The sequence below is a fragment of the Hordeum vulgare genome, chromosome 6H, assembly GCF_904849725.1.
Source record: "Hordeum vulgare subsp. vulgare chromosome 6H, MorexV3_pseudomolecules_assembly, whole genome shotgun sequence".
Classification (NCBI taxonomy): domain Eukaryota; kingdom Viridiplantae; phylum Streptophyta; class Magnoliopsida; order Poales; family Poaceae; genus Hordeum; species Hordeum vulgare.
Window position 1 is genome coordinate 503,624,152 of NC_058523.1, and position 15,172 is coordinate 503,639,323.

The following is a 15,172-nucleotide window of genomic DNA, read 5'->3' on the forward strand; positions in this document are numbered from 1 at the left end:
TATGGCCGCCCGTCTCATCAGAAGCACGAGGTAAAGAATACGCGCGAAGTGCTTTGGTTACTCAGTCAGGAAGTGCCGTGCACAGCGCACAAAACAAAAGCAGGACTCGGACAAACCACCGACCCGGACGACGAGACTGGTCACGGCAGGTGACTGGTGACATGCCACCCACGCGCCCCCAAAACACACCCCTCTCCCGGAAGGAACCTCCCAGCAATCCCAGTCTTCCCTAAAAAAAAAAAAAAAACAGGCATTACCAACCAACACCGATCTCGATCAAAAATACTGTAAACTTCCTGTCCGGGTCAAGGTTCAGGACCCTCTACGTTAGCGTCGGTGCACCCAGGCGGAACGGTTCAACGGTAAAAAAAAAAGTGTTATCTATCGTGGCAATGAAGCTGTAGGTGAGACTGAGAGAGGGACGTCGCGACTGCCGGACTGTGTAAAAGCTTTGGCCGGTTCCGGGGCAGAGCTTTCGGTCGCCGGTTGGTCGGGACGTTTCCTGCCGATGACGCCGACGCCTTCTCCCTCTGGAATGCGTGCCGTACGTACCACCGCGGAGCTCCCTTGTGGGCAAAGAGAGGAGAAACGAGCCTCGTTAACCGTGGCATTGCACCGACGGGGACAGGTTCTTCTTCCGGTCCGGTGCGTCGTCCGCTTGGCCGAATTCGAACCCAGAAGGCGCCCTTCTTCTCATGCCCACCGCCATCAAGTTCGAACCCACGAGGCGCGCTGCCGCCGGTGCCAGTACGTCGTCCGTGCATGCATCCATTCCACGCCACATTTCAAGCAAGTTTCAGTACTACGCGATCTCAGCATCGGCGATGTGACAGCGTACTTACTCTCAGTCCACTACCAGTGCCACAATCTTGTCTTGCTGACGGCGGCTGGCACTACCGAATTGACAGCTTAATCAGCACCGAAGAACGAGCGTCCCTTGCTCCCAAGGCAGCCGCGCGATGTGCACCCCGGACCGGAGTCCTATGCACGGCCCCTCTAATTTTCAGCCGCCAAACCAAGGTTCCCTCGCTCGATCCGACGCGGTTCAACCGAAGCTCCAGCCGATCATCCCGTCCCATGGCCGCCCAAAAACATCACCCGAGATGTGCGAGGCAATGATTCCATCCACTGCCTGCCTAACTGACTGACTGACTGCCGCGGCCGGGAACTCCACCACGGCCCCAACCGATAACGCGCGAGTTAATACGCGTAACGCGCCTACCCCGTGACCCGGAACGCTCCCGCGGCATAAAGCGCCCGCCTTTCCCATTCCCGTTCCCCCCCGTCGCAGCCACCTCCCCGCCCCACCTCCGCTCAGATCTCGCCCCGCCCCCTGCTCGCCGCCGAGATCGCCCAGGCTCGCGATCCACTCTCGTCTCGGTTGGCGGCATTGCTCTGACCTGGTCCATCAATCTCCTTGTCCTCACGCGTTGAGGGAGTGGATTCCGTGCTGGATTGGTCGGGGATACGGCAGTGGCGCTGATCGGGGCCTTGATTGGTTGCTGGATTGGGTGGTGGGGGCGCGGTGGATGGGCTGCACGGGCTCCAGGCACGCGCTGCGGGGCGGCGTCCGGAAGTCCTTCGGGCGGAGCCGCTCCGGCCCGGCGGCCGCCGGGCCGGCGCACCACACCGTCGCGCTCAAGTCCTCCACGCTGGGGTCGCTCAGCCTCGACCGGGACGAGGACATGATGAAGTGGCGCGCCGACAGCTTCGGCGGCGCGGCCAAGGGTAAGGCCACCACGCCGGCGCCGCCCCCGCAGCCGCAGCTGGCGAGGCGGCAGCGGCAGGTGATCGGCACGCCGACCAAGACGCCGGTCCGCGAGCCCGAGGTGATCAATGTGTGGGAGCTCATGGAGGGCCTCGACGACAACAAGAACGAGGAGGGCGCCGAGGACGGGCGGCGGGAGCAGTCGCCGCCGGGGTCGCCGGAGTTCGATCCGGAAGTCATCTCGGCGTTCCGCAAGGCGCTCGGCGAGGCCTCGCCGCCGCAGGACTACCAGGGCGATGGCCAGTGCGTCAAGAAGCGCGAAATCCAGAGGTTCCCTGGCATCGTGCGCGCGCGGGTCAGCGCGTTCCAGCAGAGGATCGACGCCAAGCTCGCCAAGATGGCTCGCTCGCCCACCCCCACGCCCGCGCCCGCGCCCACGTCCCCGCCTCCTTCTCCGCCTCCGCAGCCGCGGCTGCCTCCCCCGCCGGACAGCCACAAGAAGGTGGTGCTGTACCTCACCAGCCTCCGCGGCATCCGCAAGACGTTCGAGGACTGCTGGGCCACCAAGTCCATCCTCCAGGGCTACGGCGTGCGCATCGACGAGCGCGACCTGTCGCTGCACGGCGGGTTCAAGGACGAGCTGCACGCCTCGCTGGGCTGCGCCGGCAGGCTGCCCCAGGTGTTCGTGGACGGCGAGCACCTGGGCGGGGCCGAGGACGTCCGCCGCCTGCACGAGGCCGGGGAGCTGTCCGGGGCGCTGGAGGCATGCGAGATGGCGCTACCGACAGTGGGAGGCAAGGGCGCCGGGCTGGAAGCGTGCTCCGGGTGCGGCGGCGTCCGGTTCGTGCCGTGCGAGGAGTGCTCCGGCAGCTGCAAGGTGTTCCTGGAGGAGCTGGACAGCTTCAGGCGGTGCCCCGACTGCAACGAGAACGGGCTCGTCCGGTGCCCGCTCTGCTGCTTGTGACGGCGAGAGATTCCTAGTAGCGTGGTTTTGTTGGTTGCAGTTTCAGATGAACGGCGGCGGCGGCGGCGGCGCGCCGGCGCAATCTAAGTTCAGCTCAGATGATTTGTACAGAGAAGTACATACACTTCTGTTACATTAGGACTGATCAAATGACAATGTGTACTGTATTACTAGTAATTGATTTTGTCGAGCTTCCTTGTGTTCCTTCTGGAATCGAACGTGTGTGTGAGGTAACGACTGAGTAATATTTTGGACAAAAATAGTTCTTGCTCAGAAGCGTGATACTGTCGAGTGTCTGTCAGTGCTCAGAAACAACAGCCGTCTTCGAACGTTGGAGGTGTAGCGGCGTCCTCTGTTCCAGCGTTTCTGAAACCGACCAGAGTCTGTTAGGTCGGTTAAATGTAGCCAACAACACGGCACGTTATATTAGAACAAATCTAACCGGCCTACTTAAATGGACGGCGATTTAGTCCGCTTTTTATTGATTTGGGTCGGCCATACGTTTTGTTTTAGACTTAGGTCGGCATTGCGTCCAAGGTCCTGACCCATATGTGTCGGTGTGGTCGGTTGGCCATCCTATTTTAATAAATAGCTTATTTTTACATTGCTTTTGCATTCAAACATGTAGTCAAATTTTCAACCGAATAAAATAGCATAGTTTACCAGCTGAATAAAAAAGATATCTATTGGTTGTCAACATGAGCCCACATAAGGTCAACCAAATCATTTTGTAGTTGCACAACATTCTCACTCTGAAACTGAAACCCTTGATCGTACAAACGTTCCGGACGCTCATCTTCCATGATCATATTGTGCATGATCACACAAGCAGTCATCATCTGCCACAGTTTCTGTATGCTCCAAGTATTAGCAGGATACCGAACGATGCCCCATCGAGATTACATCAAAGAAATGCTCGACATTCTTTCTAGCACTCTCTTGCTCTTGGACAAATCTTTTCCTCTTCTCTCTGACGGGATCGGGGATTGCCTTGACAATAGTGGTCCAGTGAGCATAGATACCGTCACCCAGGTAGTATCATTTGTCGTAATGTGCCTGTTGATAGTAAAGTTCACAGGTGGGTTGTTGCCTTCGACAAGCCTAGCAAACACTGGCGAGCGCTGAAGCACGTTGATATCATTGTGTGATCCGGCCATGTCAAAGAAAGAGTGCCAGATTGAGAGATCTTTAGACGCCACGACCTCTAGTATGAAAGTGCAAGCCCTGACATGGCCCTTATACTGCCCTTGCCAAGCAGAAGGGCAGTTCTTCCACTCCTAGTGCATGCAGTCTATGCTGCCAAACATCCCTGGGAAGCCCCTTCTGGCATTGGTCGCCAACAAACGAGCTGTATCTTCAGGAGTCGGCTCTCTCAAGTACTGAGGACCCAAACACAGTAATAACATCCTGGCAGAACTTATACACGGTCTCTAGGCATGTAGACTCGTTCATACGGACGTACTCGTCAATGAGATCACTGGGCACTCCGTATGCAAGCATTCGGATGGCGGCGACGCATTTCTGATAAGAGGGGAAACCAATATTTTCAACGGCATCCTTTTTGTACTCGAAATAGTCATCGTAGCCGACCACCCCCTCTCTAATACAGTTGAAAATATGCTTACTCATACGGAAATGGTGGCGGAATTTCTGATGTTTGAACAACAGATTTGTTGTATCAAAGTAGTCCTTCCAAAAAAGGAGATGTCCGCTCTCTCGGTTGCAAATCAACGTCGGAATGTGGCCCGGAATGGAGCCATGGAACAACAGCCGCTGGCTATTGAGGTGGTGAGAGACCAACACAGCAGCCAACATCTCCTCCTCGTCATCGGACGACGAATCGTGGGAGTCGCAAAGGAAATTGTGAGAAAAACTCATCGACGGAGTCCATTTTGTACCTTGGCAAACTGTCGCACAGCTTCCGGGCGTCGACGAAGGAGACGGTGTTGGGGCATAGTTTATGCCTAAGTAATTTTGGTGATTGATGACAGTATCGCAAAGGACTAACCGTGTGTATTAAGATTTCAGATAACACACGTCAACGGCACAAGACGACTTGCCCCCTCTTTCGGGGAACAGAAGCACGGTGTTCTCTACGATTCTCTTTATTTGAGTCATAGGAAAGCCGTACTATTAAGAGAGAAACCGTAGTGGAAAGGTTTGGGTGGAATCAATCTTGCACGCGCACACTTCACATATTTTCCCCCTTGCCGGCAACTTTGGAGTGGCTCCCGCCTTAGTGTTTCCTTCTTCTTTGCAAATGGTCCCCCAGCGGTAGTACCGCTGGCCCTAGCGGTAGTACCGCTGGAGTGCTAGCGGTAGTACCGCCCCTGGTGAGCGGTAGTACCGCTCCAGGAGCTTAGTACCGCCTGCCTAGCGGTTGTACGTGGACGAACCTTTTTGCGAAGACTTTCTTGGCGGTGGTAGTGCTTATGCACTACCAAGGGCCCAGCGGTAGTACCGCTAGGCACGGGCTGTGAGTGGGAAAACGGTTGGATTTCCCCCCCCCCCCCACTATATAAAGGGTTCTTCTAGCTGTGGAACCCTATCTCTTACCCTCCCAAGCTCCATTGTTGCTCCCTAAGCTCAAAAGTGCCCGATCTCTCTCCCTAGCCAATCAAACTTGTTGATTCTTTAGGGATTGGTTGGGAAGGCCTAGATCCACACTTCCACCAAGAGTAAAGTTGATTCCCCCACCAATCCCTTGCGGATCTTGTTACTCTTGGGTGTTTGAGCATCCTAGACGGTTGAGGTCACCTCGAAGCCACATTCCATTGTGGTGAAGCTTCATGGTCTTGTTGGGAGCCTCCAAGCTTTGTGTGGAGTTTGCCCCAACCTTATTTGTAAAGGTTCGGTCGCCGCCTTCAAGGGCACCTATAGTGGAATCACGGTACCTTGCATCGTGCGAGGGCGTGAGGAGAATACGGTGGCCTTAGTGGCTTATTGGGGAGCATTGTGCCTCCACACCGCTCCAACGGAGACGTACTTCCTGTTAAAGGGAAGGAACTTCGGTAACACATCCTCGTCTTCATTGGTTCCACTTGTGGTTATCTCTAACCTTTACTTTGTGCATGCTTATATTGTTGTCTTTCCCTTACTTGTCTTAGTAGCTATCGTTGCTAGCTTCATTACGGTTCACCCCATTGTTGTCATATTTGTGAACCCGTATGTTGTTTACCCTAACTTGCTAAGATTAATTAAAAAGTGGTCGTTGCCTATTCACCCCCCCCCCCTCTAGTCAACCATATCGATCCTTTCAATTGGTATCAGAGCCACGTCTCTTTATTAAGGGTTTCACCACCCGAAGAGTATGGAAGGCAAAGAGGGAATTAACCATGGGCAACCCGAGGCCATGGACTTGACTTTGGTCACAAGGGACGACTTGAATACGGCTATGGCCGCCCTCTAGACGTCCTTGACGAACGAAGTCAAGACCATGCTTAAAGAGTTAATTGAGGGATTTAAAAGTCCACCCGAACCGGCTTTAGTGGTTAAACCCACCAACACCGATTCGGAGGCCAATTCCTCTAAGGAAGCGGCTAAAGGTATGCGACCTTCCTCATCTCACGAAAAGGATGGGACTGCAACATATGCCTTAGTTCCACCCCCCATGGTCTATGGAGGATCCGTTCCCGCACCGCGTCTTAATCCTGTTGGTCCTCCTCCTAAGCTTGTGAAAGGTGACTTTGCTAACTGGGTATTTTCTATTAAGTCTCATTTGAATCACAGCTCAACAAACTTGTGGAGTATCATCGAGCAAGGATATTATCCCCATGATCCAAGCAACCTCACTCCAAGAGAAGATGCAGACAATCAATACAATCACTCCGCCTTGTTTATTCTCCAGTCTGCAGTGCCACCTGAAGATCTTCCTCACTTGCATCCCTTCACTTTGGCCAAAGATTGTTGGGAGCATATTATGGTGTTGTACAAGGGAAGCTCAAGCATTCAACGATCCAACTAGGAAGTGATCCTTGATAAGGACGATGAGTTTGTGATGAAGGAAGACGAGGACCCTCGTGATCTCTATCGGAGGGTGACTGCTATTGCTGTGGCACTCAAGGATCATGGGAGCAAGGATGTGGATGATACATGGGTCAAGCGCAAGTTTCTCAAAGCCATCATGCCTTTCAACAAAGCCATGTCATGTGTCATTCGTCAGCGGCCAGACTTCCACTCCTTGTCTTCCAGTGAGGTGTTGGATGAATTCATTGCAATGTCAATCATGAACGAAACAGCCGACAATGCACTTGCTCGTGTTCGCTCAAATACAACTTCACCCAACCTTGCACTAAAAGCAAAAGCAATGTTTGAAGAATAAGAAGAGGATGAGGAAGAGGAGAGCTGCCCTGAAGACACAAAGTATGCCTATCATGAGCACATGGCTCTTGCGTCAAGGCAATTCTGGGGCAACAAGAGGAACTCAAGACCCACCTTCACCAAGAACAACTCGAGTGGTTTCAAACCCAAGCAACGAGTGAGGACATGTTATAACTGTGGTAACGTGAGCCACTTCGTGGCCGAATGTCCCTATGAGAAAAGGGAAGACAACGGGGGCAAGCTCATTCGCAAAGATAAAACCAAATCATTTCCAATCAAGAACAACTTTGTGGAGAAACCCCACCCAAAAGGGATGGTGGCCCTTGAAGAGTACCCTTCCGATGATGATGATGATGATGATGCAGTGGGAACGGCAACTGTTGCTATTGCCACTACCTCTCCCCAAAAGGTGTCTCTCTTCAACGCCCCCAACGAGAACCACATCACCAAGTGCCTCATGGCAAAAGGTATCAATCAGGTAACTTCCATCATTAAGACCAACACCGCTACTGCTCCTTCATTGTTAAATTGTGTTGATGATAGTGATGTTGGGGAACTTAATGAGCATGATATTGACAAGTTTCTGTGCACTATTAAGGGAGAATCCAAGAAGCACTTTGTTTCTCTCTTGGAACAACTGGGTGAGGCCACTGACCTCATTGAGTCTCATGAGGAGACCATCTCTGAGCTTCAGGGACACAGTCGTGACTATGCCGATGAAATTGCTGAATTATCTATTGCTCTAGAAAAGGAGCGCACTCTTCGTTTGGCTCTTGAGGAGTCATATAATGATGACTGCGCTAAAATGCAAAAGAAACTTGGTCATGATGTCATTCTTACTCGTATGCTTAAGTCTGAAAAGTATGCTCTTGGGGTTGGCCATGACAGACTCAAAGTGGAGTTTGACACACTTGACAAGGCCCACAAGGTCTTGAAAGGTGTTCATTTCTCTCTGAAAGAGTCTCATGATCAACTCCAAGCAAAGCTTACCAAGGAGATCTCTACTTGTCCTCCCTTTGTGTTAATTGATAATGCTTGTGCAACTAATCCCTCTTGTGAGCATGTACATCTTGTGGAGGAAAATGCCAAGTTAAAGGAGAAACTTGAGAAGGGCCTTGTGGCATGCATACAAGGTGAGAAGAGCCTGAACGATCTCTTGAGCACTCAAAAAGGTGTTGTAGGGAAGGAGGGACTTGGACTTACCTCCAAGTCAAAAGGTAAAAGGGGAAACAGGAACAAACGATCTCCTACCCTCATGGCCATCTTTGTCAAAGAGGGTGAGGGGACTCAGAAGGTGAACAGGAACAAGATGGACTATGGAAACCACAAGAAGGGCAACACCATTCCTACTAACACAACCGACAAACTCAATTCTTCTTACGTCTTATGTCGTGCTAGTGATGGGCATGTTTATGCCAGATTTGTTGGTTCCTACGATGAGTACATTGACTGGGCTATCTGGGTTCCTAAGACCCTTGTCTCTAACATGAAAGGACCCATTAAAAAATGGGTACCTAAAGCCAAGCCTTGATCTATTGCAAGAGTTTGCTTCCGGTGGGGTGTCATGGTTGCTCGATAGTGGAGCAACAAATCATATGACCGGAAGCAAGGACTTAGTGGTGGATGTGCATCCTTCTCCATCTATGCCCACCCATGTCCAATTCGCCGATGCATCCTCGTCAAAGGTATTGGGATTTGGTAAGGTGGTCGTCTCTCAAGATTTATCTATTGAGAAGTTCATGTTTGTTGAGTCACTTGCCTACAATTTACTTTCGGTTCGTCAACTTGCAATTATGGGTTTTTCCACATTCTTTAATCTTGATACTGTGGTCCTCCTCTGGAGAAAGACTCTTAAAGTAGCCTATGTTGGATATGTCGAAAATGGTCTTTATGTGGTGAACTTCTCAAAGCGACCCACTAAGACCGCGACGTGTTTAATGGCTAAAGTTGATGTGGGCTGGCTTTGGCATCGCCGTTTAGCTCATGTCAATATGAGATCTTTGCAAAGTCTTCTAACAGGGGACCATATTCGTGGACTAACAAATGTGAGTTTTGCTAAAGATCGTGTTTACAGTGCCTGCATTGAAGGAAAGATTCATGAAACTTCTCATCGTCCAACGACTCTCATCCTACACTAAGAGGCCATTGGAGCTTCTCCATATGGATCTGTTTGGCCCTCCATCATTTGATAGTCTTGGAGGCAGAAAGTACTGCTTGGTGATTGTTGACGACTACTCAAGATACACCTGGGTATATTTCTTCAAAAGGAAGAGTGAAACTCAACAAACTGTCATCAACTTTGCTAATGAAGCTCAACGTCAACATGAAGCAAAGATCTTGATGATTAGAAGTGACAACGGCACCGAGTTCAAGAACTACACCTTGGATGAGTTTCTAGGTGATGAGGGAATAAAACATCAATATTCAGCACCATATACCCCTCAACAAATGGTGTGGCAGAAAGGAAGAACCGGACCTGGATAGACACTGCAAGAACAATGATGGCGGAATTCAAATCTCCATATAACTTTTGGGCAGAGGCCATCAACACAGCATGTCATGCGTCCAATCGGCTCTATATCCGCAAAGGCTTGAACAAGACTCCTTATGAGATTCTAACTGGAAACAAACCCAATCTCAAGTACTTCCGGGTATTCGGTTGTAAGTGTTTCATTCTCAAGAAAGGTGCACGTTTAGCTAAATTTGATTCTAGAGCTCATGAGGGCATCTTTGTTGGTTATGCTACAAACTCTCATGCTTACCGTGTCCTCAACAAGTCCACTGGACTCATTGAGGAGACGTGTAACGTGGAGTTTGATGAAAATAATGGCTCCCAAGTGGAGCAAAGTGGTCTTTGTGATGTAGGTGATGAAATTCCTCCCCAAGCCATAAGAAGAATGGGTATTGGTCAAATACTCCCCATTGAGGAACCCCTTGTGGCTGAAGGAGAAGGACAATGCTCTACTCAAGTGGAGCCATCACCTCCACAAGCCCCACACGCTTCCGATGAAGAAAGAGAAGACTCTCAACAAACTGAACAAGCTCAAGGTCAAGATAAATTGCCCAACAATGATGATGTGTCTCATGATATTCAAGCACTCACCCAAGACTCCGAACCTACTCATGATCAAGATCAAGTGCAACCACGAGATCTAGACCAAGTAGAAGCACAAGATCAAGATCAAGAGCAACCACAAATATAAGATCAAACTAGTGAACCTGCTCAAGTCGAAAGTCAAGATGATCAGGATACTGTCTCACAATTCCCTTCTGCAGCACCAACAACCGGTGCCAAGGGAGGCTCAAGACGCAAGGGCAAGTGAAGTAAAAAAGTAGATGCTCCCCCGCTATCCAATGAAGAACTCTTGGAGCATCGAGCAGCCAAGATTGCGAACAAACTGAGAGTCAAGTCACATCTTATGAAGAATGTACTTGGTAGTTTAAAAAGGGGAGTATCCACCCGTCAACAGATTTGGAATTATTGTGAGCATCACACGTTTGTTTCGTATTGTGAACCTCAACAGGTACAGGAAGCGCTCGATGATGAGGATTGGCTTATGGCCATGCATGAAGAACTTCACAACTTCGAGCGCAACCAAGTGTGAGATTTAGTGCCAAGGCCAACGGAGGAACATAATGTCATCGGGACCAAATGGATATTCAAGAACAAGCAAGATGCCAATGGGATTGTGATTCGAAACAAGGCAAGATTGGTGGCTCAAGGCTACTCCCAAGTCGAGGGTATCGACTACGGTGAAACCTTTGCCCCTGTTGCTCATCTAGAATGCATTCGCATGTTGCTTGCATTTGCTTCTCATCATAACTTCAAATTACAACAAATGGATGTGAAAAGTGCCTTTCTTAATGGTCCTTTAAATGAGTTGGTCTATGTCAAACAACCCCCGGGATTCGAACATCCCAAGCTCCCCAATCATGTGTACAAACTTAATAAGGCACTCTATGGCCTTAAACAAGCCCCACGTGCGTGGTATGAGTATCTTACTGAGTTGTTACAAGATCGTGGGTTTGAAATTGGGAAGATAGATCCCACTCTTTTTACTAAGAGGGTTAAAGGGGATTTGTTCATATGCCAACTACATGTGGATGATATTATCTTTGGCTCTCCTAACATTTCCTTCAATGAACAATTTTTTGCACTAATGACTGAGAAATTTGAGATGTCCATGATGGGAGAGTTGAAGTTCTTCCTCGTGTTCGAGATTAAACAAGGCCTAGAAGGGACCTTCATCAAACAAGCCAAGTACACTCAATACATGCTCAAACGGTTCGAGCTTGAAGATGTCAAACCGGTCAAGTTCCCCATGCCAACAAGATGCAAGCTTGACAGTGATCCCAATGGTAAAGCAGTGGATCAAAAGGTATATCGCTCCATGATTGGATCCCTCCTTTACCTTTGTGCATCTAGACAGGATATTATGTTGAGTGTAGGGATATGTGCACGGTTTCAATCCGCACCAAAAGAAAGTCATTATATGGCTGTTAAGCGAATCTTTTGATATTTGGCTCATACCCCAAACTTTGGCCTTTGGTATCCCAAAGGAGCAAACTTCAATCTAGTTGGCTATTCTGACTCAGATTGGGCAGGAGACTGTGTGGAGAGGAAGTCAACTTCTGGAGGATGCCAATTCCTTGGTCGCTCACTGGTAAGTTGGTCTTCAAAGAAGCAGAATTGCGCTCTCTGTCATCCACCGAAGCTGAGTATGTGGCAGCTGCAAGTTGTTGTGCACAATTGCTATGGATAAGGCAAACTTTAAAGGATTACGGTGTCACATGTGACAAAGTGCCTCTTCTATGTGACAATCAAAGTGCTATCAAGATTTCCCTCAACCCAGTGCAACATAGCAAAACCAAGCATATTGATATTCGCCATCACTTCATTCGTGAACATATCAAGCTAGGTGATATTGAGGTTCACTTCATCCACACTGAAGAGCAACTTGCAGATATTTTCACTAAGCCCCTAGATGAAGCAAGGTTCCGGGAGTTAAGGCATGAGCTAAATATCATTGATTCAAGTAATGTGGATTGAAGCTAGACACGTTGCACCTCACTATGCATTCTATCTTGTTCTAGATGTAGGCATGGACATAGGGGGAGCGTTGTTCTCTCAATGAACTTTTCCTCCCCCCATTATGTATAAATCGATCTACTCTTTCACTTTAGCCATTGTCAAATGGCACTTGTGCTTCAAAGACGAGCATTGGTCATGAACCCAAGGATAATTCTTCGCGGTGTCATACCTTTGTCTCAAACATAGGTGGCCTCGGCCACCGCCCCCCACCTTTCTCTCATATAGAAGAAAGGATATAAAATGACAAGTCAGTATATCTTGCTGGTGCTATCTTCTTTTTCACTAACTTGTCATTTGCCCACCTTCTTCTCTTATCCTAGGCCCCGTGGTGACATTTGCAGCGGTACTACCGCCAGGGGTAGCGATACTACCGCCAGGACCCCAGCGGTACTACCGCCAGGGATAGCGGTACTGCCGCCAGGATCCCAATCTACCACGACCTAACTAGGACATTTTTAGGGCTGTCTCAGGGGGAGCGGTACTACCGCCAGGGGGAGCGGTACTACCGCTGCAGCTAGCGGTACTACTGCCAGGTAGCGGTACTACCGCCAGGACCACGGCGGTACTACCGCTGGCCCATACCCCTTGGGCTATATAAATGAGGGGGAGCCCGTTTTTCCTGCCTCTTTCTTCTTCCTCGCGGCTCCTCCCTCCCCAACCCCGAACTCCCCCTATTTGGATCTCTATCCGTGGAGCTCCTTCTCTCCGTTGAGTTGGAGGGTTTGCCCCACTTCTCCTTCCTCCTCCAAGTGCCATGGACCCCGGTAAAGCTCCTCCCCTTCTTCTCTTGGTTGATGTTCTTGTTCTAGGGTTAGGAGGATTGGTGGTTTGGATCCATGTCTTTGATTTTGTGCTTTGTTCTTGGATGGCATGAAGGAGGTATTCGAGGGGAGTGTAGGTCCTATGAATCTTTGCTTTTGTATTGCCATGCCCTAGGATTTACATGTTTTAGATCAAGCATTTGGACTATGTTTGGATTAGATCTCAAACTTGCATTCTCTTGAATAGGCATGTCCTTATTTAGATGGTACTTGTGATCCTCATATGGTTAGGGCTGTGGTGGAGTTCTTAGCGATTATACACAGCCCATAGCCCTCGTAAAACCCATGTAGCCATCTCTATGAGTTCTCTTCATATTCAGATCTGAAAAATCAAACCCCATCGGTACTACCGCCAGGGGGTAGCGGTACTACCGCCAGGGGGTAGCGGTACTACCGCCAGGACCCCAGCGGTACTACCGCTAGGGGTAGAGGTACTACCGCCAGGAGGATTTTCTGTGTATTCTTTTCATTTGCTTGGCAATGTGTGTTTACTTTTCTGCCTTCTCTTGTTCATTGCCTTGACTCCTTTTGTCGCTCTTTTTCGGTGTGTGTTGTGTGTCACAGGTGGTGCTAGCCGCTCGAACCCCCCACGGGACACGCAGTCAAAGCATTATCGCAACCCAGAGGCTCCAGAGGGCTCCGCCACTTTAGGTCTGCAACCCAAAAAGCAGGCCTTCAAGAAGACCGCTCACAAGGACAAGGGGCTCAACGTTCGCACCATGCCCCCTAAGGATTTTCTGCGGTTCCGCAACCAAAACCACTATCTCCAAGAGCGGGATGTGGTCAAGAATGTCGAGCATGTTTGGACAAGGGATCACTGCAGGATCTACCGTGATATCATCAACCATTTCAAGAAGAACATTGTCCTCGTTCAGTGGATTGACCTGGCTCACCTTCAGCGGAACATGGACTACTTTGGTGATGCTCTCTCTCTGATTGACAAACTGGGCATCAAGGAGATCATCTCTTTCAAGACAGACTTTGACCCCAATGTTGTTGCCCAGTTCTATGTCACGGTTCACTTCTCTCCTGATGACGAGCGCTCCATGGTGTGGATGACTGGGACTCAGAAGATGACCGGTTCCTGGCGTGAATTCATGACATTCCTCAAGGTTGATTTCCAGGGAGCTGACACTCCACTTGGGTCACGTCCTCATGCTGCAGCTCCCACTGATAGGGCCTCCGCCAAGGACATATTGCAGCAACTCTATGTGAAGAAAGGTGTGCTCCCCAGGCATCTGGACATCATGCATCAGATCTTCCGCAACACCCTCTTTCCTCGCATTGGCAACTTTGACGAGGTACATGGCTCTCTGGCTGAGATGCTACTGCTCTGTGAGGAGGCTATGACTAAGGAGTCTGCCCCTCTTGATATTTCTGATGTGATGTTCACTGAGCTCTGGAACTACATCATGATGCACAAGGTTCCCATCTACGGGCCCTACTTGTTTGCTTATATCCGTCAGAAGTGGCAAGACACCTATCCGCAGGAGGAGTTGTACATTCAGGCTGATTACATTGTGCACGATCCTGTCAAGCTTTGCGTCAAGGACAAATGGGCCAACCCATCAACTTCATCTCAGCACATGGACACTGACACAGAGACTGCTGCTGACAGAGGAACCGCCTCTCAGCCCGCTCTTCTGCCATGCCATCTTGGGCCATGAAACTGTAGGATAAGATGAAGACTCTCTTCTGTATGCAGGCTAAGGGCCAGTATCAGACGCATGTGGCTCAGAAGGAGAACCGTCAGAGGCACAAGCGTGTCCTGAGGACACTTGATGTGGACATCTCCAGCGGATTAGAGGACGACATCACTCCAGAGGCTGCTTGGATGCGGGCTCAAGGTAACCAGTGGTCTGGCGCTGAGGAGGAAGAGGACAATGAAGAGGAGCAGGACGATCCGGAGGCTACGGACGAGTCTGGCGATGCTGAGGATGAGGAGTAACCACCTGTGGCGTTAGGTGTGCCCCTTTTTGGTGTCTTGTGCCAAAGGGGGAGAGAGTCTAGGAGCTGGATTTGCTTTGAGAGTTGAACTATGCTTAGCTTTGCTTATCTTTCGTGTTTTGCTTCGAACTTGGTTTGCTTCTTTTTTGCTATCTTTCGTGAGACATGAACTTGTGTGAGATTTACTTCCATCATATGCTGAGAGTCATATGCTCCTTATTTTCATATATCTCTATCTTTTTGTTCTCATATTATTCTCTGTGCAAATCCGGTATTGTCATCAATCCACCAAAAAGGGGGAGATTGTTGGGGCATAGTTT

The 15,172-nt window shown here is 49.9% G+C and overlaps 1 protein-coding gene across 1 annotated transcript; it reads left to right on the top strand.

Annotated features, from left to right (window-relative positions):
• The first annotated feature begins 1,012 nt into the window (after window positions 1–1,012).
• Window positions 1,013–2,867, top strand: LOC123401934 (uncharacterized protein At5g39865-like). Its single transcript, XM_045095802.1, has one exon. It carries the CDS (start codon window positions 1,530–1,532, stop codon window positions 2,670–2,672), a length of 1,143 nt encoding a protein of 380 aa, XP_044951737.1. The 5' UTR covers window positions 1,013–1,529; the 3' UTR covers window positions 2,673–2,867.
• The last annotated feature ends 12,305 nt before the right edge of the window (window positions 2,868–15,172 follow it).